Source organism: Monodelphis domestica, chromosome 5 (assembly GCF_027887165.1).
Source record: "Monodelphis domestica isolate mMonDom1 chromosome 5, mMonDom1.pri, whole genome shotgun sequence".
Classification (NCBI taxonomy): domain Eukaryota; kingdom Metazoa; phylum Chordata; class Mammalia; order Didelphimorphia; family Didelphidae; genus Monodelphis; species Monodelphis domestica.
The window spans coordinates 39,440,200-39,467,173 of record NC_077231.1 but is presented as its reverse complement, the minus strand read 5'-3'; the positions used below and the strand labels follow the sequence as shown (position 1 = coordinate 39,467,173).

General features: G+C 38.6%; 1 protein-coding gene across 2 annotated transcripts in view; it reads right to left on the bottom strand.

Annotated features, from left to right (window-relative positions):
- Nucleotides 1–26,974, bottom strand: part of SRGAP1 (SLIT-ROBO Rho GTPase activating protein 1) — a 340,469-nt gene that overhangs the window by 128,847 nt on the left and 184,648 nt on the right. For both annotated transcript variants that reach the window (XM_056800690.1, XM_056800689.1), the window contains exon 4: nucleotides 10,620–10,682. In XM_056800690.1, coding sequence (XP_056656668.1) covers nucleotides 10,620–10,682 — 63 coding nt within the window. The remainder of the gene's footprint in view (nucleotides 1–10,619; nucleotides 10,683–26,974) is intronic.

Sequence of the window (26,974 nt, the reverse complement as noted above, 5' to 3'; positions counted from 1 at the left end):
GAGCCAATGAACTATCCCCCAGTATTGTACACTTAATAAATGTGTGTTGAATTGAATTTCTAATAGGACCTAATGTAACCCAATGGACCAAAGACTCCAATTAAGTTATGGGAGTTGATCTCTATTCTATCAACTTATAAAAAAATCTATTTGCTTTTTCTACTTTTTTCATTTGTAGTAGGGAGTAAATTTTAACTATATAGTATTTTATTTCCCTTGACTTTATTTCAATAAATACATAATTTCTGGGAAGGTACAACCTATTTCCTCCTAACAATTTTTATTATAGATATTTTATTGTTGTTCAGTTGTGTCTAACTTTTTGTGACCTGTGCAGATGGAAATTTTGCCACACCTGAGCTACATTCCCAGCATCCTTTTAAGTTATGTCCTCATTTTATGTAAAGATACTTAGGAGATAAATTTGATTGAGACCCATGAGCTGCAGGGCTCTTTTTTTGGAGCTTGTGCTCTTAGTAAAGTGCTGCAGGTGGGAGTCTCTGGCTCTCTTTGCTCTGCTCACTTGACTGAAAGAACCCTTTTTCTTTTTCCTCTCTTTTGATTTAGTATTAAAAATCCTATATATTTTTAAGTACTAGGAATATTTATATTTATTCATTTTTACTCCTACAAATCTTTGGCAACCACAAAGAGATACATGGTCAAGTCATAAGGCATATGGATTGATTACCAAAAACATCAAAGAATTCAAAGAAATTAAAAAATAATCTCTGTATAAAATAGACTATCAAAAACATGAAAAATTTCTAGGAAAAAGGGAAAAAATTCACAAATGACAATAGGTTCTTATTAAGCCTGCAATGACAATCACTCACTAACCCAATTTAGCAGTCTGGACTATAGTAAGTTGTCACATCATGAAAGAAAATAGAAAAAAAAAATAGGTCTCAAAACAAAGGGTCCCCATAGATCATAGCAAGCAGTGCTCTTCTACCTTCTACTATCCTTCCCTAGCAAAGATGATCTCCTAGCACTTTAAGAATGGAACAAAGGTTTTTAGAAATATGAATTTAAGTGATTTCAAGTAAAAGAGGTGAATTGTTTAAAGGCTTTGAGATGAGAGCAAAATGCTAAATAGCTTGTATTTCATACCCTGCCTGTCCTGTTAGCTTGGTGATCCAGGCCAAATCGCTTAGCCTCTTTGACCACCAATTTCTTGATCTCCAAAAAAAAAAGGGGCACAATATAGGTAAAGCCCTCTACAAACTTGCAGGTATTATGTAAATGTCCATTATTACCAGAATCCATTATTATAGAATCTTAGATTTGGAAAAGACAATACTGACCAACTTGACAACCAACTTAAGGTGATTCATATCTCTTTCCTTGGTGTCAATTTCCTCACACGCATAAGAATTTTTGGACCAAACTTGATGACCTCAAAGATCTCTTCTGGTTCTAAATGTCTGATCCAAATATGTTCAACCTCTAGAGATTCTTGGGGAAAAGCCTTCACTGCCCCCCCCCTTCCTATAATGGCCAAATTCAGGTTGGTTAAATGAGCTATTGAGGCTGGGGTCTGGGTCAATCCAAGAGAACTCAGGAGTGACTGGATGCACTTTCAGATAAGAACCACACTTTTTCCTGTTTTTATCTATCAATCCAAACCAGGGGAAGGAGATGGGGAAACAATCTGTCAACTCAATTATCTCAAAAAATTGCTTTTCCTAAACTTTTCCATGTGGTCTGAGAATTTCGTATTTGAGTGAATTTTCCATTTGGGGAGGTGGCACGGCTTGCATCTCATTTACATAGCTGTACTCAGTCCGCCATTTTGTAACAAATGTTCACTCCTTACTTTATGGCCCAATCCAAAGGACTGCGGGGCTGTGGGTTTAGTATAAATATACCTGTATATGTTGACATGTAAAAATATCTCTTCCCCCTCAACATGTAGGAGGAGTTTTGAAGCAATCCAAAGTCTCTGAGGCACAGAGAGAATCTGATCTGGGGAAGAAGAAAGTACCTTTGGTTCTTTTAAAACCATTTTTCAACCTTGCCACTGGCAAGTTTCTTCTGCTCAACTGTACGGCATTATCTGTCTTTTAGCTCTGGGGAGTTCCATCAAGCATTGGCTGCAAGGGCTTCTCTCTCTGTAGCTGTGGAAGGCTGGATTCTTCAAGGCAGGGTTTGAAATGATCAACGAGTTTTCTTCAGCTCTTAAAAACAACTGGCTCCTTCGTGCCAGCATTCCAAACAGATAGGGGCTTCAAAGGCATGCTGGGGCAGGGGAGAATATCTGATTACGGCTGGCACCAGTGTTTTCAGATGCACTCCTCCAGAGTTTAGCAATCTAATGGACAACTCTGAAACCCTTTCCAGCTCCCATCTGCAGATGTCATGGGAATCAATAGAGAAGTCCAGGAAGAAGGAAGCAGAGGAGAGTGGGAAATGTTGTGTATACTTCGCTCTAATAAGCAGTTTCTGAATGCACAGCCAAACAGGTGGTATTGACACACACAACAGGAAAGGTAAATGAGAGGCTGCTGCTACCCTGTGCAAGAGAAGATTCTGAAAGAAGCACTTCTTAATCCTCAAATGGCTCTTACAAAGTGCTTTGGGGATTGGTTTAAAAAAATGACCCACATCAACAGCTTGGAAATTTCATGAAAGTTTTCACAAACTTAAATTAGATTATAGAGGACACAGTAAATGTTCTCTCTCTCTCTCTCTCTCTCTCTCTCTCTCTCTCTCTCTCTCTCTGTCTCTCTCTCTGTCTCTCTCTGTCTCTGTCTCTCTCTGTCTCTGTCTCTGTCTCTCTCTGTCTCTGTCTCTCTCTCTCTCTCTGTCTCTCTCTCTCTCTCTCTCTGTCTCTGTCTCTGTCTCTCTCTCTGTCTCTGTCTCTGTCTCTCTCTCTCTCTGTCTCTGTCTCTGTCTCTGTCTCTCTCTCTCTGTCTCTCTCTGTCTCTCTCTCTCTCTCTCTGTCTCTCTCTCTGTCTCTGTCTCTCTCTCTCTTTCCCTCTCTGTCTCTGTCTCTGTCTCTGTCTCTGTCTCTCTCTCTTTCTCTCTCTCTCTGTCTCCCTCTCTGTCTCTCTGTCTCCCTCTCTGTCTCTGTCTCTGTCTCTGTCTCTCTCTCTCTCTCACACACACACACAGACACACACACAGACACACAGACACACACACACACACACACACACAAATAATGTTGGACTGTAATACTGCTATTGTCAAACCCTACCTACAATAGAATGTTATAAAATTGCAATGCATGGAGAAAAGTTAATTATAACTACAATATTTGTGTTGTATCCTCCCCCTCAACTTGGGAACAGGTCCTATGTTAGGAGAGAGGGACGCTGAGAGCCAATTGCCTTACCCCTGCTCTCTGCCCCCTTTGTTTAGATGCTCTTAATAAACAAAAAAAGGGGACTAAGATTTTATAAAAGTTATACAAACTCTCCCCTCTCCTGGAGAAAAATCTCTGAAAGCAGCGGCTATTATCCTGGGGTCTTTGGACTTGTTTTTGTGGTTTTTTCCCTCCCCTCAATATTGTGATAACTGCATTCCAGCAGAATGGATTTCTTTTGTGCCCCTCTGTTGGTATTTTATTTTATGTAGTTCAAAATGACTATTCTGAGAAAGGGTCTGTGTGCTTCCCCAGCTGCCTGGGGGGCTCATGATGCCAAAAACGTTATGAATCTCGACTGCATTAGAAAGTACCTTTATTTCCAGGCATTCCTTACACTGACTACTTTTCCTCATAAATCGACAGAGGCCATGACAAAGGCAGGCTATTCTCTCATCTGCTCAGGGTCAATCTGTGTATCAGGGGCAAGATCACTCAGTTAGGCTCTAACTGCGCTTCCCTAACCCTGAATTCAATACTTCACTATTTCACGTTTTCCCCCTCTCCTTCCAGCACAAATTGTACATGTGATACACTATGCTAGATCTATTTCACGGAACAAAGAACTATTATGACCGTTTCATTTTAAATGCAAGGGAGCCCAAATATCAGCTCCTTGTTGCTTTGGGACTATGAGTGTCATCCAAAGATTTCTTCCCCCTGGACATGACTGACCCCTGGTCTTGCCTGAGCAGTGCCACCAAATTATAGTATAATTTCTCTCTTGAGGTCAAAGTAGTCTACAGAATATCTCATTCAAACCTCATCACGGCCCATATTCTCTGAGTCCCCAAATGGGGCACAAAGGTGAAATGGCTTGAATTGAGGTCAAGCAATCTCAAATAATGTCACCGAGCCCACGTTCACCTTACCCCATGATGTCTGGCTGGTCTTTGGGAGTCATGGCTTCTTTGGTTCAACTCTGCAAATATAATCACTAAATTTCAGGTTCCATTTGCAGTCCAAGTCTACGAAAAATTCCAGGGTCAAAAATGGTACCAATAGAGCTCTTCTTTTGAGTTCTCTGAAATCAAACTTCCCTGCCTTTGTTCTTTGGATGCGATACTGGCTGAATGTATAGCACTTTATGGTTTACAAAGTGCTTCCTGAAAAACCACTGGGGTATGTTGTATGATCATTTTAACCATTCTGCAAGTGGGAGGTTGGAATTTAGAAAGGTCTGTGTTCATTAATTTGCCAAGACCACCACAGCTAGCACATTGTGGATCTTGGAGTTTTGAACCCAAATCTTCTGACTGCATTTACAATGTTCCCCTTCATTATACTGCCTTCCTAGTTTAAGAAAATACCCAACTGATTCCTGGCACAAGACGTCCTGAAGTCCAAATATGCTGAGTATTCAGTTTTCTTTTACACAATTGCAAAGTGATTTTTTTAATTGAAGAGTCGGGTAGAGGTATGAAGAATTTCAAAGAATGTGCTCGGGGAAGATAATAAAAATGATAGTAATATTATTAAAAATTGTACTCTCCTCCTGACTGGTGACTTCTTCCCTAGGATCACCACTTTATTTTTTATTTTTTAAAAATTTTTTCTTCTGTCCTAGCATCAATTTTAAAAGAGAAGAATGGAAAGGGCTAGACAATTGGGGTTAAGTGCCTTGCCCAAGGTCACACAGCTAGGAAGTATCTGACACTAGATTTGAACCAAGGTCCTCCCAAATGCAGACCTGGCACTCTATCCACTGTGCCTACCTGCCCCAGACCATCATTTTAGGAAAGACCCTAGTCAAGCTTTGCTTCAATCCCTTCACTTTTTAGACTTTTCCTTCTCCTTGCTTGCTGCCTTGCCTCTGACAAGTACCACCTCCCCAACTCCAGCCCTCCTCATTTTCCCTTCTCTTTCCAGCTTCCTTTTCTATGTCGTCTCCCCATATTAGAATGTAAATTCTTTGAGAGTAGGGTCTATATTATTTGCTTTGTATTTATATTTCCAGGGCTAATGCTCTCTTTAACTATTGAATAGTTGTAATGTATATATGTGGGGTACCTAGGTCCTGTAGTGGATAGAGCACTGAGCTTAGAGTCAGGAGACTCAGAGTTCAAATTCAGCTTCAGAAAAGTCCTAGTTGTTAAGTGACTTGCCCAAGGCCACACATCTGTTTCCCACTGGAGAAGAAAAACTCCATGGACAGATGCCCACAGTGTCCTAAAGGGTTGAGCCACACTGAAATGACTGAGCCACAACAATGTAGATAGTGCTTTAATATCTGCAAAGTTATTTACTTATATGTCCTCATTTGGCTCTCACAACAACTGCTGTGAGCTCAGTCAGGATAAATGTTTTACCTAGAATCATAAAGTTACATTTTTGCTTCTGAGAGGATCTAAATGCTGGTCTTTCTGGTGCTAGTTAAGCACTTTCTACTATACCATAATTCGGGGAAAGCCAAAGTACTTATCTCTTATTTGGTTTTCATTTTTCTCCGTCAAAGAGAAAGGTTATTTTTCAGATTGAGGGCAGAAAAACACTGACAAGCATGAAGCTGAGGCCTAATCTAAGTGAGGTGATGATAAGTCTCTCAATGAGCTCGAACCACTAAGCCCAGACACGTTAGCCACAAGACAGAGGGCTCTGAGTACTGAGATGCCACCAGCAATGGCTGAAAATTTGTGGGAAAAAGGAGAAACGTGGAAGACCTGCAGAAAGGTAAATATCATCTTGATTTTCAAAAGGGTTTTAGTGGAAAAGAGAAGGGGGAACTGGTGAACTATGAGCCAATCAGCTTTACTTGATTCCTGGCAAAATTCTGGAATGTATTATTTTAAAAATGGTGTATGAGTATTTAGAGAGAAAAGCCCGGATTATTGCTAAGAGTCAGCAGAGCTTCATCAACAAGAAGCCATACTAGTCTAACCTCAATGCCTTCTGGGATGTAATTTGGGAATTACTAGACTAGGGCATTATGATAATGTCTAGAGCAGTGATAGTGAACCTATGGTCCAGGTGCCAAAGACGGAATGCAGAGCCCTGTCTATGGGCATGGAGTCCCACCTCCCACCCCAGAGTTTATTACTAGAAAGACAGGGAATAGGATGGAGCTGCTCCCTTCCTCAACTCCACCATGCCTGATGACATTTTTTCAGATCACCCACCCCTCTGCCTAGAAGCTCAATGGGAATATTATCTCTCCCCCACCCCCGTGTGGGATAAGGAGGGGGGCAGGGCACACCCAGCATTCAGTGGGGATGGCACGTGGTCTCTGTCGGGGTGGGGCTTGGCATTCTCTCTAAAGCATACCTAGATTTTGGAAAAACATCTGGAAAAGGTCTTGCATGTTATTGTTTTTTGCATGTAGACAATATGGTGAAATGTAATCTAGATGAAAGTATAATTAAGTGGGTTCAAAATTATTGAGTGACAAGACCCAAAGACTAGTCATTAATGGATCAATGCCATTTTGGAGAGAAATGCTCCAGGGATCTGTTACTTAGCATTTTGATTGATGTCTTGAATAAAGGCAAAAATGGCACCATTTGAATTTGTAAAGGATATGGATATAGGAAGGGCAGATAATATAATAGAAGACTGAGTCAGGATCCAAAAAAGACAGCAAAAGTTCATTTGACTAGTGATAAACAACATCAAGACCTACACAAGGATTTATGGCAAAAATCCCCAATTCTCAACCTCACAGTTATGGAGGAACAAGGTGATAAATGTCAATAGTTATGCATGGATTTGGGGGGGCCCCACTCTCAATCCTACAGTAATGGAAGAAATAAGATATAGAGAAAAATTGACTTATGTTAAAAAAGATCTCCCAAGCTCAAAAGTGTGACTTGGCAGCCAGAAAGCTCACACACCATCTTGGCTTAATTAATGGAGGCCAGTATTCAGAACGAGGGGTGTGTTTTTCTTACTGCACTCTATCCCAGCTAGACCATATGTGTGAAATGTGTATCACATTGTTGGGCACCACATTTTGGGGGTGACATTGACAAATGACAATGACACTGACAATGACAAATACAATCAAAGGAGGTGACCATAATGGTGAGGGGACTGGAGAATGTTGTATTAGAATTGCAGAAGAGAAGATTTATGGGAGCTAGGTGGCACAGTAGATAGAGCAAGGAGTTAGGAAGAACCAAGTTCGAATCTAAATATTTACTAACTGTATACTCTTGGGAAAATGATTAATCTGTCTCTCTCAATAAGAGTCCTATTTCCCAGGGTTATTGTGAAGATAAATGAGATGTTTGTAAAATGTTTTGAAAATCTTGAGGCATGATCAAAATATTAACTATTATCATCAGGTATTATGCACGACGGAACTTTCTCTAAGTATTTGAGAAGACTGACACACAGTAGAGGGATTAGACATAGTACATTTGGCTCGGAACTAGAGAGATGGTGTAGAGGACTTCTGAAAAGTCTTGATATATGTCAAGAGTTCTCATAATTAGAGCTGTACAAAATTGTAACGGTTGACCTTAGGAAAAAGGAGCTTCCAGACCACCAGAAGTTTGAAGAGAAGTCTGGGTGTTTGCGTGGCCATGCTAGAGAAGGGATTCCTGAATATGTAACATCTGGTAGCCCTTCCAACTCTGCTAGGCTAAGCTCTTCAGATGCATCAAGGTTTAAAGAAAATGAAGAAGAATATGGACAAAAGTCCTGGATGAAAAAGTGTGGATGGGCTCTGAGCTTCTCCTTGATATGAGGACCCGCTTCAAGGAGACCACAACTCCATCACAGTAACAAAGCACAAGGAGAAGTATCACAATTCCCTCTTCAGTAAACATTAAGCAGGGATTTTAGCTATTTCACTTACTTATGTTTAGCCATTTAAAATTCCCGTCACTCATTTAATTAAAGTTTAAATCAAGATTTTGGAAAATTACTCAGATCTTAGGTAATCAGAAATAAGTAAACCATAGAAATAAAGTATTAATTACTTTATTATAATTATATAATTATATTATAAAAACACAGTATTAATTAACCAACTTTCAACTTCATTTCTTCTGATTAGGAATAAATATGGCTTTCTGAGGCAGGCAGGATCACAACAAATAATATTGTTAATGATCTTCACCATGGCACCATAAGAAGGCCAAACTCCTAAAGATGAACACATAAGCAGGAATTTCAGAAAAGGCTTATATTTGAGCATAGACATACTCCATTCTAAACAGATCTTGTAAATAAAAATCCACGTCTATATAACATTATGAATAGGAAGAGGGTGATTTTACCACAGTCTCCTTCATTTTTCAAAAAATTTGATCCTAGGCTTCTGTTAAGGAGAATCATCAAATTACTTTATCAAAGTGATCTAATTAAAATTTTATTTACCAAAAAGTTTTCCCAGGACTTTTAGGACATCGTGAGGAATATTTCTATTTCAATTATAGGTAAATTCTAACAAGGTGTACTTAGAAAGAATAATTCTAAATAATTATAACCCACATAAATATACATTATCGCCACTACATGATTGTCTCTTTTAGAATAAAATTCATAAAAATCAAAGAGGAATGTTCACGAGTCTGTGAAGGGGGAAGATTACTGGTGAAGAGACCTGATACCTTTTCTTAAAGATCAATGGAATGAATTGGAGATGGTCAACTTGGAAACCAGAAGACAGTCCTTACAAGAAATAGCACATAAAAGAGGAACCAGATTCATTCTGTGTGGCTCCAGAGAGAACTGGGAAATTACAAGGAAATAGCTTTAATTTAACTACAAGGAAGAAGTTCCTAACAATAAGAACTGTCTAAAATCTTTAACTTAAAAAAAAACAACTTACCTCTTGCCTTGAAATCAATTATTGATTTCTTTATTGATTCCTTATAGATTTCAAGGCAGAAGAGTGGTCAGGGTTAGGCAATGGGGATTAAGTGACTTGCCCAGGGTCACACAGCTGGGAAGTGTCTGAAGTCATATTTGAACCTAGGACCTCCCATCTTTAGGCTTGGCTCTCAATCCTTAGCTGCCCCCCATCGCAAACCTATAACTTTTAGTGTGCTAAGTTCTAAGTAAAGGCTAGATGGACACTTGCCAGTTATATGCAACCATCATGCAGGAACTTGGGACAAGTTCTAAGGTTTCCTCAAATTTAATCAATCAACCAACAAACATGTATTAAGCACCTACAGTGTACCAAGTTGGGCAAGGCAGTAGGTATACAAAGATGACAACAAAGAAACAATCTCTAGTTTCAAGGGGATTCTATTCCGTCAGCTGATACAAAATGTATATACATCAATATGCACAGAACACATAGAAGAAACACAAAGTAATTAGGGAAGGGAGGCACTAGTTTTGGAAGGCTTCATGTAGAAGGCGGCACCTTGAGTTGTGTATGGAGGGTAAGGGTGATGCATTTCAGGGGTAGGGGCAGTATGAAGGCATGGGAATGGGAAACAATGTCTTCGGTAAGAAATAGAGGAAGAGGTGCAGTTGGCCTGGTCCACAGAGTGCAGGGACAAGAAGCAATATATAACGACACTGGAAACATAGGCTAGGACCAAGTGAAAAATGAAGAGCTTTAAATAATCTTTTTAGAGAAATTTATATTTTACTTTTTGTATTCATATTTTAGACATTTATATTTTATTTTCAAGGCAGAAACAGCAAGGCTTGTCAGCTATTTAAATAAAGGCGGAGGATAAAACTGAAATCATGAATCTAGGAAGGTCCATAAGTCTATGATTCCATGATGAGTTTGAATCGAGTGATATTGGAGAGAATCTTCAAAATTCCAAATGACTACTATTTAAAGGGCCACAGGTCTGAAGCTTCGAGTTTCTCTTTACAGACTGATGCTGCTTCTTGAATGAAATCTTTTTAATTAAAAATGTAATTCCTTTATGTGCAGTCGCCTGAATAAAACGAAGTACTGGCTTCCACCTTCCATGCAAAATGACAGAAAGGAGAAGAAAAAAAGGAAGGAGATGCCAATGAGGCTGACTAAGTCATTAGCTAAACAGTCAGGGAGGGAAAAAACCTGAAAGCCTCAGGATAAAGCAACTCCAGTTGTTATAATCATGGAAATGGCCCATTTAAGATGAGGTTTAAAAAGGAAGTACGATCCTGAACAAAGAGGACTTGCCATATACACGCCAGGGGTAGAGAGCAAACCCAGCCAGCATATCTTTCCACTAGGTTATTAGCATGCATTTCTCTACCAGGCAAACGGCACCATTAGTCTGATGTGGAATAAATTCTGACATGAGACATGCTTATGCAAACAAGGATTCTGAAACAAAGTTAACATGCTTACCGTATAGAGCTCATTAAGAACTTTCATTAAATCCTCGTGAAGCTGGAATGCAATCTCTTTGCTCTGTAATTAAGAAGACATTATTAAGGATATTTTAAAACAATAAAAATTGCTTCTGCATTATTTACACTCTTTAAATTAATCTAGAGAGCTGAGAAAAGGGGATAAGATATTCCATGGCCCTAATAGGGCTTTCCTTGTCTTTAGGCTCTGACACCAATCTAAAAGTTATAGGCAGTAGTAAAAAGCAAAGGATACCCCCCAAAGCAATAACTGAATGATGGGCTTGTGATTTTCACTGGCAGCGAGGTGGTGCTGGGAAGAGAATGCTAGACTTGAAGTCAGAAAGACCTGAGTTTAAAACCAGCCTCAGACACCCACTAGTTTTGTGACCCTGGTCTAGTCACTTAACTCTTTTCACCATCAATTTCCTCATGTGTATAACTGGAATATCAATAGCATTGACCTTCCAGGATTATTGTGAGGATAAAATCTCATATTTGTAAAGCACTCTGCAAATCTTAAAACACTATGTAAATATTAGTAGCTACTACTACTATTATTATTTTATATATTATTACTATTATTATATACATAATTACTATTATCATTATATGCTATTACTATTATTATTATTGGTAGTAATGGCTAACATTTATTTTTTAATTTTTAAAATTTAAATCTAATTTAATTTTGGTTTTTTTCTGGCTTATACATGTATTATCACACAAAACATATTTCCACATTGTTCATTTTTAAGTGAATAATCTTATAAAATCAAAACTCCAAATCATATACCTAAATAAACAAGTGACAAATCACAAGTCTTCATCTTCATTTCTACTTCTGGAAGGAGGTAGCATTCTTTCTCATAAGTCCCTCAGAATTGTTCTGGATCATTGTATTGCTGATAGTACCAAAGTCTATCACATTTGATCATTCCACCATATTTCAGTTATTGTGTTCAATATTCTCCTGGTTCTGCTTATTTCACTTTTCATCCGTTCATGTAGGTCTTTCCTGCTCTTTCTAAAATCCTCCTGTTCATCACTCCTTACAGCACAATAGCATTCCCATCACCATCATATCCCATAATTTGTTCAGCCATTCCCCAATCGAGGGACATTCCTTTAATTTCCAATTCTTTGAAAGGCTAACATTTATATAATGCTTACTATGTGTAAGGCACTGTGCTAATACTTTACAAATATTATCTCATTTGATCCTCCCAAAAGCCCTGGGGGATTAGTGCTATAATTAACCCCATTTTACAGTTGGGGAAATGGAGGTAAACACAAGTTAAGTGACTTGCCCAGGGTCATATGGTTAGTAAATGTCTCAGGTCACATTTGAACTTAGGGCTTTCTGATTCCAGGTCTGACACTCTATCCACTGATCCAGCTACTTGTTGTCATCATAGTGGTAGGAGGATACTATCTCTATTGATGTCGCTGGTACCTTTGTTTCAACGAAACATCTTCCAGTTGTTTAGAACTGATGAGAGGTGAAATGGCTTTTCATGTTCACAAAGCCTGTCAAGGGCAGGCAGACTTAAACTTGGGTCCTTCTGGCTTTAGTAATATCACACTGACTAATGCAATATTTAAAATTGGAAATAAAATCAATCAACCAAAAACCCCATCAGAGTATTTGCCCCAGATACAGCCTAGGCTTTGTTATTCCCCTAAATCTCCCAGCCACCTAATAAATCTGACTAAATATTTGGGTAGAGAAGAGAAAAGGAAAGAGAGAATTAAAAGGGAAGGTGAAAGGAAATATTTGGGAACAGTTTATTTTTAGTCAGAAGTAGGGAAGAGAATCAAAAATCTTTTTTTGTTTTGTTTTGTTTTTTTTGAGCAAAAATCATCTGCCAACTCATTTTAAGAATTGTCCTGAGTAACTCCATGGTGAGATTCTCATGAAGTATTAACTAACATGGAAACTCTGGGTGAAAATGAAGTTTTTCTTTCTTTCCCATCCATTTCCCCCAAACCACAATTACTATACATCGCAGTTTTAATTAGAAGCAAGTCATTTGGAAAGCGATGTGCTAAACTGTTTTTTCCTTTATGGTCTACAAAGCTTTTGCTTTTCTCCACTTAAAAAAAAAACAACAACAAACCAACCAGGTCATGGATGAAACCAAAGGATCTAATAATTTCTTTCCAGTGATGAGATAATTACATTTAAAATATATTTTATATGCTACCTCTTCATCTCGGGATTATCTGGACATTTTTCTGGCAGAGCCTGTTTGAGCTAGTTTAGCTAAAATCATACCCCAAAGGGCAGTCAGCTGAAAAAAGGAAAAAACTATGTGGGACATGGCTAAGACCACTATTTGGGACCATAATACTGAAATTCATAAATGATTCCAACTTCCTGTTTTCATAGAATGTTAGGAGCCAGAAAGAATCTTGGAGATCACCTTCCTCCTTGGTACTCTCTTCTCTAGGTTTTTGGGGCATCCCTCTCTCCTGGTTCTTCTCTTATCTAACTGCTCCTTCTCAGTTTCCTTTGCTAGATCTTCATCCAAGTCACCCTTTCTAACTGTAGGTGTTCTTCAAGGTTCTTTCATGGGCCTGTTCTCTTCTCCCCTTATATTTTCACTTGGTGATTCCATTCATTCTTCTAGATTTAATTACACTTTAAGATAATTCTCCAATTATCTTTTGTATACCTCATACTGGATGCTCCGGAGACAATCTTAAACTCAACATGTCCAGGATAGAACTCATTATCATTCCCCTAAACCCTCACTCTATAACTGTCAAAGGCCACAACATTGTCCCAATCACTCAGACTCACAATCTAGGAATCATCCTCTATTCTAATGGCCCACCCCCACCCCCCATTATCAAATGCATGACCAAGACACGTTCATTAGACTTCTGTAGCATCTCTCAAATACTCTCCCTTCTCTCCTCGGATACTTCTACCATCCTGGTATGGGTTTTTCTATCACCTCCTGTTTGGATTACTAATAATAGCCTACTTGTGGGTCTGTCTACTTCAAGCTTCTTCCCACTCCAATCCATCCTCCATTCTGCTGTCAAAATGGTTTCCTAAAACAGAAGTTTGTCCATGTCATCCCCCTGTTTAATAAACTCTAGTGGTTCTCTATCACCTCCATGATCAAATACAAAATCCTCTGTTTGGCATTCCAAGACCTTTACAACTTTGTCCCCTCCCCGCCAACCTTTCCAGGCTTCCTATTCCATAATCCTCACCACTTATTTTTCAATTAAGTGACACAGGCTTCTTTACTTTTCCATGAACAAGACAGTCCATATCTTGACTCTATGCATTTTCATTGTCTTCCATGCCCAGAATACTCTTCCTCTTCCCCTTCATCTCCTGGTATTTCTGGCTTCCTTTGTGTCCCAATTAAAATCTTCTACAGGGAAGCCTCTCACAATCTTTCTTTAATTCTAGTTCCTTCCATCTTTTAATTATTTATTTTTCTTGTGTATAGCCTATTTGCATATATTTATTTGCTTACTATCTCCCTCTTCAGTCAATCAATAAAGATTTATTAAATGCTACTATTTAAGTGCATTAGACTGTAAGCTCTTTGGGGGCTTGGAGTCTTTTATCTCTCTTTAAGAAAAATCCTTACCTTTCGTCTTAGAATCAATACTTTGTATTTGTTCCAAGAGTGGTAAGGGCTAGGCAATGGGGGTTAAGTGACTTGCCCAGTATCACACAGCTAGGAAGTGTCTGAGGTCATTTTTGAATCTAGGACCCCCTGTCTTTAGGCTTGGCTCTTAATCCACTGAGCCACCCAGTTGCCCTCTCTTTTTTCTCTTTTTGTATCTTGGGCACTAAGGACAATGCCTGGCACATAATATGGGTATATAATAAATGTTTGCTGACTGACCTAGTCCGACAATGGATAAATGAATGAGAGAGACAGACAGACAGACAGACAGACAGACAGACAGACAGAGAGACAGAGACAGAGAATATTTATTAGGCAGGTCTTATAGCTACTGTTTGTTGAATCCAGACTTGAACTCAAAGCTTTTGACTTCAAATCTGGTACTCTTTCAGCTACATTATGTACTCTTTCCATTACTCATTCAATGTTACCTTGTATTTGTTTCATACATAGGACACATAGCCAATGAATTCATTACCAAGTGGCCAGCCTATGGGTGACATACTACTCTGTGAACTTAGACTAGTATCAGCCAGCTGTTGCTGGACCCATATTGGAATCCTTTCCAACGTGGCAAAGACTATCAGTTGGTACTCCACAGGCAAGGTCTTCAAACCCAGGATCACCTCCATGCCACACTGAGGCAATGGAGCAAAATTAGAAGGAAGAGAATTAGACATGGAATCACAAAAAAACTGGGCTCTTTAATAGTAATTAGACATGGAGTTGGATAAGAACTGGGCTCAAACCCAAACTCTGACATTTAAGGACTGTGTGATCATGGGCAATTCATTAAACTTATCTGAGCCTCCGTTTTCTTATCTGTAAGATAAGGATATTGTTGTTTTTAATTCCTTTCCAAAGAGATCCAATGACATCACTGATGTCTTGACTTGTGCATGAATTGGGTTTACCCGAGGCAGAGTTGTACAAAGTCATCAGCCTCACTCTCTCTTCCACAGTCATTGAAGGCCAGTGACAAGGATGACTGGTGATGACTCAGGATGCAATGGATGCCTTTGGTATGTAACCAAACTCTAAGCATCCCACAGTGCCTGCTGCTGCCTTCATGGCCATAGGAACAAATTGTTCTCATTTGCCCATTCAGCCAGTGGAAGTCTTCACATACTTGGGGAGACATCCCCCTAAATCACTGACGGGTCTGTGGTGCATCAATTGTCCTCAGTCTGGTTTAGCCCATCTGCTGAGGCCATTTACTGAGGTGTGGCTGCCAGGCACGCTACAGCTTCTTGGAGCCACAGGTGAGAATTGAGTGAAAGGTAGATCCCAAAGGTGGATGAGCAGCCCTGGAAAGGGCTTGGCAAGCCCTCCCATGAGGGGTGCTAGTCCTGCCTGTTCAGGGCTAATAATACCTATGATGGCTACTATATAGAGTTAAATTATAAGCTATAGAAATGCCAGTTATCAAACCATACCATACCATATTGTACTGTATGATATGTGCGTTTATTGTATATCCTGAAACTATATTGTATTATTGTAAAGAGAAGTATTATACTAAGCTCAAGTCAATCTGGGGAACCCATTGGCCAGGAGACTCTGGACAAATATCTTAACCTCGCTGTGTCACAGGCTTCTCTGCTGAAGAGCAATTATATATATATATATATATATCTATATTGGGAAGGGGGGGGGTAACCAGGAAATTACCAGTCCAAATTAAATCGAGAGAATACATATTTCACACTGGATCATTTTCTCCCAAACTTGTTATTAGAAAAACTTTACTTCTGTGGTACAAAGATTGTTATAGGTGAATAATTATCCCTGTCAGTTGTCTGACTAGTTGCTGCCACTACTCAGAGAACAAGAGGTGAGGCCCCTAGACAGCAAATTGCTTTAAAAAAGGCACATGCATACCCATCTATAAGGACAAGGCTACCAGATGCTGGCAAACTTTTGAAAGAAACAAAACCCAGAAATGCTAAGACATGCATTGTGTGAGGAGGATCATGGGGGAGAAGTATCCGACTAAAAGACATTCTATATCTGTTGGCAGAATTCTCCCACCATTGGTTCTGCTCTATGTACTGAGAAGGAGAGGGATATTTTTTGTATCAAATGTTGACATATTTTGATGAGCAATTTTGAATGAGAGATTATGGCTTTGGAGCTAGAACAGAGTGTACAGATCAGATGTGCTCAACATACTTTTCCTATTTTACAAATAAGGAAACTGAGGTTCTGGGGACTTTTGTTTTTCAGGGTGCTATCTTCTTTGCTGAGTTATAGGATGGGGCAAAATTCTTTCCAGGCTAAAATGAGATCCAAAGGGAAGCAAAGAAAGTCAAGCGCCCCACACTCTACTTTTAAATCCAGATGTCCTAAACTCATAAATGATATCAAAATCTTCCAAAGCCTTTGCTAGATGTTATCATTTCAATATCAAATTTCTTTCAGGATCCAAGTCACCAATTTGAAAGCCCTTAATGGGATCAAAGGCCACCTGGCTAGCCTCCCCTTCACTTTAGAAGTAGCCCTAGGTTTCAGGTAGCTAGCAAGAAAAGGGTTTTTGTTCAAAGCCTCATTTAGGGTTCAGATTTGCCCCCAAACCAGAACCTCCAGGGAAAGAGTCAGGACTTGCATAGGATTTCAATCTACTTGAAGCCATTAATTGGGTTTGAGAGTAGGAAGGGACATTAGATATCAGTAATCAATTTATTCTCCCCTACATGTTTTATTTCTGCTGCAAACATGTAGAAGAAACCTAGTTGAAAGGAAACAGACAGGACAAACACTGGTAAAGACATAAGCAAATCCTAGGAGCCATCAAATCAGCCTTCTAGGAGAAGCACACCTATACGTTGGTTTTTAATCTTTCCAAAGGCAACCCTCTGTAAAACTGTTAAATAGGCAATATTCACTTAGGATTGTCTCAACCTTTGGCGTCTGGTCGAGTTATTTAATTTCTCTCAGTCTCAGTCTCCTCATCTGTTAAATGGGAATAATAATAGCTCTTAACTCAGAGGTTGTTGAAAGGGTCAAATGAGATAATAAATGTAAAGGGCTTTGTAAACCTCAATTTTAACTATTTTTTTTAAGAGGTACGACTATGCCTTCAGAATCTTCAGTGTTTTGAATATGTTGAACAGCACCAAGAATAATTTTTTGGGTGGAGACAGGAGCTATCAAGCAATCAGTTAAAATTACGTAGCCTATATCTATATTGTATTTCTTTTAAAATCCAAGTGGGAAAGTCAATCGAGAATGCTGAACATTACTCAGTGAATTAGTGAAAGAATAATGCACTAAGGAAGCCTCTAATGTCCTTTCATGCAATAAGAGAGAAAAAATAACTTTCTAAAGAGACATAAACATTAACTATTTTCCTTGCACTTAAATTTACTTGGACAAGAGAGTATGACAGATGAACCCAGACATAACTGACTCATAGATGGAGGAACTAGAAAAAGGGGAAAGCTCTTCTATAATTTGTGGGCAGGTACCGTATGAGTTTGAAGAAGGTTAACTATAACAGAAAGACAAGACGAGTCCACAAGCATTTTTAAATGCCTAATATGTATTAGGAACTGTGTTAAGTACTGGAAAGGAGACTTGGAAAAAGGGATTTTCCCTTTAATAGGTAAAATAAGACCAGAATGAAAAATAACATCCAGTAAAGTTTCAATTATTGATATGTGGGATGCCCCTTCCTTGGTCTGTGGCAGCTGTGTTCTTGGGGAGGGTGAAACCTCCTCAGGAAAAATAGAGCTGAGGAGATAATGAGCACAGCCAAAACAACAGGAGAGAATATTGAGTGATCAATCATGGGAGATGTCTGGCTGGATTAAATGACCTTTGCCGAGAACCCCTGGGCACTCCCATCAGTATTTTTTAAAGTAAACTCCCTATGATGACCAGTCAGAGGAAGAATGAATGACCTTATATTGAGTAAGAGGGAGAATGAAGAGAGAAGGAAAAGGAGATTAAATTTTTAATGAGGAGGTTTCAGATGGCTTCAGTCGCTTACACTTGGTAAGTTTTGAATGTCAGTTCTGGCAAATGGCCATACTGTCTTTCCATGGCTTGGATCCTGTTAAGTTTCCTCCTCTTGACTTCATGTCAAAAGGAAGATTACAAAAGCACCAGAGCTCCCTTTCCCCCTAAAGACAAAGGCTTGTCTTTAGAAAGTTGTGCTTGGCTTTATGACCTGGACCAGGCTTCTGGGTAACATTTAATAAGGAAGTTTTGACACATTTGCATGCTATCTCCTATGTGTTGTGGTTTGACCTTATTAAAAAAAAGTTACTTACTACTACAACATGAATCTATCTTCAAAAAATACTTCATACCCATGGGAGAAAAACTCATTTCCCAATTAGGCAAAATTCTAAATGCGTCTATTTGGGGAGAAAGGATGAATTAGGAAAACGAATCTGATTTTAGAGGTCAGCTGTGGTCTCATTTCCCAGCAAGACAAAGTCCAATTTATGAAGGGAAATATTTGGGGTATAGATTTGCTTAACTATTTAACTTGTCACAACTGACTTTTCACAAAGTAAGAGTAACCGATAAATGTATATAATAAGAAAACAAAGCAAAGCCAATAAAACTGCAAGGGCCCCAAGAAAATCCAAGTGCTAGGTTACTGTGGCATCTGAGTGTAGCTGGTAGGAAGAGAGTTGATGTCAAGTTAGCTTGAATGCAGTTTTCTCACCTGTTCTGTTTTCTTATCTATAAAACGGGAATAATAGATTTAACTCCTTCCTATGACTGTGGTTGAAGTTCTAATGAGAGAACATGTCAAGTACTTTGCAAACCTTGAAAGCACCATACAAATACCAGCGATTATTATTATTGCTAGCAGATAGCATGACAAAGAAAGTCACACGAGCCTGAACCATGTATAATCTTACAGGGAATGGTGCTACATCCTCATAAATAACAAGGGTACTTTGAGGATTTGAGATCAGGAAAATCTTAAACACCCAAATGATCTTCTAAGTTTCCTTTTCTAGCATTAAATCTACGATTCTATGAACTAGATTACATGAACATTTCAGAGTAGACTCTCTCGGGGGTTATTTCTCTATTTGAAAAACCGATCTCAGATGCTTACCTTTTCCCTGCTGCTAAACGAATGTGCCACTAATGTCCTGACTGGGCACGGCTGACTACCTACATGAATAACAGATCAAATGTTATGTAAAATGATGCAAATATATGGCTTCCAAATTCTTTACTATTGTTTTGGAACTATAATAATAATCCATTTCCAGGATACAAAGATGGTACAAAGCCCTGAGACTAGGATTGTTTCTTCAATGGATTCCTACCATTATGCTCAATATTGTGCCTGGTCTTCAAGTCTCTCCCTCTCCCGGCTCTTGCCTGGTCCCATCCTGCTTCTATAAGCTCTGATTCACAAGACAATAGGCAGTCCATTAAAAGGTAGTGGAGATAACTGGTCCACAATGGATAGCCCCTGAGGTCTTGCCTTCACCATGAAAAATAACACCAGGATCAGTGAAAAATGTTTAAAAAGCCATTCACTGGAACAAAGAGACATAAAGTATATAATTCTGATGGGCTAAGCCAAACCAATCTCTATTTAAATCTTTATTTCACATCAGCTGAAATAGTTAAAGAATTCCTTATTTAACCTACTGACCATTAGGAACATAGCCTGAAGCAGACAAATCCAACACCTAGAATTCAAATATGTAATATAAATAGGATTATAGATTCTGAGTTGAAAGGGACTTCAAAGGTCACCTTGCCTGACCCCCTCATATTACTGATGAGGTGCCAGAGGTCCAGAGAAAATAAATAAGCTGCTTGCCCAAGGTCATGAATGTATTTAGACAGAACCCAAATGGGAGTTCATTTGATACTCCTCAGACATGCTCTCTGAACCCAAACTGGCTAATCTCTCTTAAATGTGACACTGGTTTTAAGAAAAAAGGTTTAAGGTCAGATGTAGCAGTAGGTTACAAACACAAATGTATATTAAAAATGTATATAATAATACATGTGCACAAGTCTGTCTATTTGTCTGTCCACCCATTCATCTACCCATCTATCTACTCATCCATCCATCCATCCATCCATCCATCCATCCATCCATCCATCCGTCCATCCATCCCGCCATCCGTCCATCCCCTAGGTCATCATTCATCATATCCTCTCACCAATAACTTGGCATTAAAGCCATTTTTTCATATGCCCACCAGCCTTTTCTTCTCTCACTCTGGTCCTAACATAACTAAGCATTATTTTTTTATCTCATTAATGCAAAAGCAGTGATTTCTAAACTTGTTTTGATATTCCATCTTTGCCAATAAAAAATATTGAGCATGCACTCCAATATGTATATTTTAATGATGTTATATCATACACCATACAAACACCAGCTATTATTATTATTGCTAGCAGGTAACATGACAAAGAAAGTCCTACATACGCTCATGTACCTAGAAATATAATAATTCAGAGTCTGTGCACAAAAATCTTACTGAAGTTTTAAGTCACTAAAAATTCAGTAGGAAAAAAAATCTATAGAGGGACAGCTAGGTAGCATAGTGGATAGAGCATCAAGTCTGGAGTTGGAAGGACCTGGGTTCAAATCTGACCTCAGATACTTTCTAAGCTGTGTAACCCTGGACAAGTCACTTTTAACTCCAACTGCCTACTCATTTTTCTTCTGTCTTGGAGTCAATATCAATGCCAAGGCAGAAGGAATTCTTCACAGTAATCAAATATGAGAGGATTTTTTTTTGGGGGGGGATATTGTTTTTAGCAATAAAACTAATGGAGAATGTTGAATTTTAGGTTTAATAAAATGGGTTCAAAATCCATTGCAACACATTGGGAGATTATAAACAGTTTTAAAAATCCGTTGTAGTCTATGGATTCAAGGTGTTTTATAGGGAACACACACATTCTCAACAACAAGATCTTAGTTTAATCTCTTAAGTTTAAAAATGCACTGATACTTTTGAGGGAGCCTGTATATCATGGCTATTAGAAAGCATGCAAAAGTAGGTACTTTAAAAGGATAAGACAATGAAATACATTTGAACAACTATTTTACATGCTATAAAAACTTATTAATAATGAGAATAATGATTGGATTATGTTCCATTATTTTTGAGTCTTGGTCTAACATTTTGTGCGATCGCAATTCAAAGGACTGAGCCTGAGTGAGTGACAAGTTAGTATTTACTAAGCACTATGTCAAGTGGCACGGATAACAACAAAGAAAGGCAAAAACACAGCCTCGGATCCCGAGGAGCTCATCAGAGCAGGGGAGACGACACGCAAGCAGCTCATTTCAGCTCATTTTGATGCTTGGTTTCATGGCTGTTACCTCACAAAGACAAGTCGATTCAAATGGAAGGAGTCCATCACTGGCTGTGCCCACTGCATCATGAAACATTTTTCTTTGTCACTTGCTATTTTTGCAAAGGCTTAGCTAGGAGATTTCCATCTTCCCTGATGTTAATCAGTTACTCTTATAAACTACGCGAGTGTTAAATTGTATGTTTCGACAAATGTGTACAAAATCTGCTAAAACTCACTGGGAGATTTTGAACTGGCTTTAAAAATTCTGGGCAGTGTATGGAGATGAGAAATGTTTATGGGGACACACATTGTTTTTCATGTCCAAAGCACAGTTACTACAGAGTCTACATAAGCGTGACAGTTTCACGTGATCAGTAGCGAACGTTTTATGGCATGACACGCGTTTAAAGCAAGGGAAATCTCTGTTTCAGTGACTTCTTGACAATTTCCGGGGTTTGCGGTGAGGTTCTGGACGTCAGATGATATTAAGCTGTCATTCTCCATAAGGTGGCTGAAGAACAGCCCATACCAAGAGAAGTGTTTTGCTCTGCTTTTTCTTACTGCTATAAGTAGCTTCAATATGAAGTTTCTTGGCAAAAATCTTCTTAAAGTCACTTTTAAAGTCATCTTGAGGGTAAATCAGTGAAAACTGGAGAATATAAGCCACAACTCTACTTATACATGTCGCAATATATTGCAAATGAATAAAGAGGCAACAGAGGTAGGCACAGTAATGGGCTTGGAGCTCAGAAGATCTGGGTTTTAATTTTGCCTCAGATATCTAATATCTGTGTTACCCTAGGCAAGTCAATTAACCTATCTGTGCATCAGTTTTCTCACATATAAAATGAGGGTTTGGGATTCCATAATTTGTAAAGCTGGAGACTTGCTGACTTCCAGGACAACCAGAGTGGTCTGAGCCTGGGCAAGGTCTGATCACTACCTTTCTGAGTTCTGCAAATTCCTACCCTGGTTTGGGTCTGGGCAACACCCTTCTGGCCCCCTCTCCTTGTTGGGGATCCAAAAGACTATTGCTGGACTTAGCCACCACCATCAGCCAGAGGAAAGCTCTAAGGGTGAGTGGCAGAAGCAGGTTTCTTGCCTTGGTTATTCTACTACAGGCTTCAGGGTGCAACTGAGACCCTCCTCCTGGATCAGAGCCACAGCTATTACTAGCTTCTGAATTTGCTCCTTGTTCAGCACCGAGCCTATAGTTCTTGACTGTTCCTCACTGGAATCTCTCCCCTGAGGATGACTCCCTCCTAAGTACACCCTGGATTTGTGACCCAGAACTGGGGAGTGAAAACAGAATTGTCAGCTGGCTCCAGTTCCTGCACACTCTATGATGTCAGGACCCCTTTTGTGGGTTAAAACTTCTTATTCTGGTACCCAGTCTTGTTCTCTTTCATTTCTGGCACGTTGGAATGCTCTGCATGGCATGTTGCTGGCTAGACACCATCCCCAATATTCACAGACCTCTCTGCCTCTCTATGATGATGTAGACTAGAAATATGATTCACTGTGACCAAAAAAAAAAAATCCTTACCTTCTGTCTTAGAATCGATACTCAGTATTGGTTCTAAGGCAGAAGGGTGGCAAGGGCTAAGCAATAAGGGTCAAGTGACTTGTCCAGGGTCACACAGCTAGGAAGTGTCTGAGGCCAGATTTGAACCCTGGACTTTTTTTTTTATCTCCAGGTCTGGCTCTCTATCGACTGAGCAACCTAGAGGCTGCCCCTCATTGTGATTTTTTAAAAAAAATTCCTCATCAGGACTTGGTCTGGTGTATTTTTTAGGTCTTTGTGGATGAGCTTGACTGTACTTTCTGTTACTTTACCATCTTGACTCCATCCCAAGACTCCAGTCAGAATATTCATAAAGTCACTTTAGACACTCCAGACACCTCAACTTATGGTAGTCATGTCTGTTCCCTCAATCGGTTTACCTCATAAAGTAACAAATTCCCTTCTTAGTCTGTGAGAATCAGATTAGGCTTCACTGTTTCTAGTTCCACTTTTCTATTCCTTAATGACTAAGGTTAGTCCATTTTTAATCCAAATGATCAAATAAGGCAACCAGGGGAATCCAACCACATACAATGCATGATGGCCTTCCACCAGTGCTGAAATATTTTCCAAATCTCTGCTAAATAGGCAGGATTACAGGATAAAAAAAATATTTACTGGGTTTGGCTTTTCCTCCCTCTTTTACAATAAACAGTGAATAGTATTTTCATTCGAGCCAATTTTGCTTTAAGAATTAGCATTTACAAACTATAATTTGGGAGGTTGTTTATGGCCCTTCTCGAAAATGTAATTGTCAGGTCAACTGTTGTGAACACAAAAATAGTTAGCACCACAGTGCTCCGAAGACGGTCATGCGAAAAAATGTCGAACTCGGTTACATGTGGTTCTTTTTAATATGTTATCTTGTTAAGGAGACTCTCACATGATTTTCCAACTCTTGTTGATTCGACCTTCATGACATCTCTTGCATCTGTGTTCTCTCTATTGAAATGGTCACCACTGTAGTTCAGGCCCTCGTTATCTTAGTCTGGACGACTACCATATTCCTCCTAATTTGGTTTCTTCTCTGAAACCTTGCCCCTCTCCAGTCCATCTTCCACACGTCTTTCTTTCTTTCTTTCTTTCTTTCTTTCTTTCTTTCTTTCTTTCTTTCTTTCTTTCTTTCTTTCTCTCTCTCTCTCTCTCTCTCTCTCTCTCTCTCTCTCTCTCTCTCTCTCTCTCTCTCTCTCTCTCTCTCTCTCTCTCTCTCTCTCTCTCTCTCTCTCTCTCTCTCTCTCTCTCTCTCTCTCTCTCTCCGCCTCTGCCTCCATCTGTCTGTCTCCTGTCTTAATATTAATTCTAAAAGAGAAGAACAGCAATGGCTTGGCAATTGGGGTTAAGTGATTTTCCCAGTTTCACACAACTAGGAACCATCTGTGGCCAAATTTGAATCCAGCCCTGCTCCTTGAGGTACCCCATAGTTTCCCAGAGTGGCATTCCTCAAACATAGATCTTATCATGCCATTGCTCTGCTCAGAAGCTTCTGAGGCTTCCTATTGCCTCCAAACATCTCTTTGGCATTCAAGCCCTTTTCAATCTTGTTCCAGCCTACATTTCCAGGTTTACAACATATTCCTCCCCTGAGTCTCTCTAGGTACCACCTAGGATTATGTGCCATTCTTTATATACCACATCCTTTGCACAGGTACTCCCTCATGCCTGAAATTTACTCTTCTCCTTATTTCCACTTCTCAGACTAGTTAGATTCATTCAAAGCCAAGCTCATGGGCCACCACCTACAAGAGAACCTTCTTGACCTCTCCAATTGCTAGTGTATCCCTTTCCCCAATTACTCTGAATATGTCTCTTTTTGTATTCTCAGGGCTCAGCACAGTGCTGGGCACATAGTAGATGTTGAATAAATACTGATAATTTGATACATTTCAGGTTTATTTTTATGTATGTATTATTTTCTCTGATAGAACAAAAGCTCCTTAAGGGTAGGAACCATCTCATTTATATCTTTGAGTCCAAAGCACAGAGCACACAATATGATTGACAACAACTGCTATAAGAAAGATTGTTGATGCAGTAGGTAGAGTGCCTGTAATAGAGTCAGAAAAGCCTTAGATAAAATCAAGCCTCATAAACTTACTAGCTGTGTGACCCTAGACAAGTCACTTAACCACGATTTGCCTCAGTTTCCCCAATTGTAAAATGCAGATCATAATAGCATCTATCTCACAGGACTGTTGTGAGGATTAAATCAAATGAGATAATATAAAGTGCCTAGCACTTAACTCACTTTCCAACTATACCATGATGCTTCCAGAGCCTTCTAAAAATTAAATCATTCTTTTCAGACAGAAGCTTTCTGCTATAAAGTATTCACATTCCCTGAAGGAAATATTTACCAATATTTAATACTGGTAGAAGTTTCTGAGTAGCCTTCTCTTAAGAGAAATGATTTTTTCTGAGGACATTTTACACACTGTCCAACATCTTCCTGCCAAAAACTCTGAAGTGAAGAATTTTATCCAATTGGTTGGTTTATTGACAAAAGATCACATGAGGAATCAGTTTATCTAAAGGTAACCTTGTGAACACAAATCTCTACAAAAAGTTAACTACTTATGCATTCATTTATAATATATAATGTAGTATTATATATTATACTTACAAAATATATCATATCATGGAATATATAGCATATGTATTTGAATTATTAAATATGATATATAAAAATAAGTAGCAAAATAGTAATTTGTGGGGTCATATCATTTAAATTCATAATATACATAATTTATATTATACCATTTAACATGATTTATCATAAATTCTATTATATATGATCTATATTTTGGAAATATATGACAAATATACATTATATTTATTACCTATAAAATTGGGTGAAGGAATCCATCTTCCCCTCCCTCTAAAGAAAATATTAAGAAAGCAGATGAAATTTGTCTTAGTCTGAAGCCTTTGGGCTAAATTAAAGAAAGACTTCACTGGTCTTTCTTTAACTATCAATTGGAAATGAAATCCTGTATGGGAAACTTCCTATATCATTCTCAGAGGTCGAACCATTTTCTAATGCATTTCTCCCTCTTTTCTGAGTTACGGTTACTACCACGGGTTAGTGTAACAATCAAAATAAAAGAAGGAAGACGTTTTTATTACTTCTGTTATGGAAGTAATTCACCTTTGGCCTCTGGAAAGGATAATCCTTAAAGGGAGTGGTCAATGAGCAGAGAGTACATAGTTTTGAGAAAATGATTCTCCAAGGGTGTGTTGAAAGATACGTGGCTACTGGGCTCTTTGATGAAGCAATGTGCTACCAAATGTTTGCCCTGAGTTCTGAAACTTGATTTTATCATATTGTGAAATTTTCTCTGTTAAGGACTATCAACAATTTAAACTTGAAAACGGCTTGTCGAAGAAACATTTTAAATCATGAAATAACTGCCCATCTTTAATAATTTTCCCTTCTCTAAAAAGAAATGCCTAGGTTAGTGTAACTTAAATTACCAAGATTATTCCTAGAAGGTTTATATTTAAAGTACAGTGTACAAAATTTTCTCTTGTAAGGAAAATGACACCCAAGGTCCTTACTGGTTATGAGGAAATGATAATATAAACTTCAAGGTGAAAGAGAAATGGACCTTTTTTATATTATTATAACAATGTAAAAGAGTCTTCATATTAGCTATATATTATATATAATAGTATGACATCTAAAATTTATAATAGTATAGATTTGACTTGAACATATTTACCTATTTAAAACAATATATTGTTATGAATATAATATGTGTCTATATCTATCTATCTATATAGCTTATCTTCTTTGTATCAATTCTGAGAAGAGCAGCAAGGACTAGG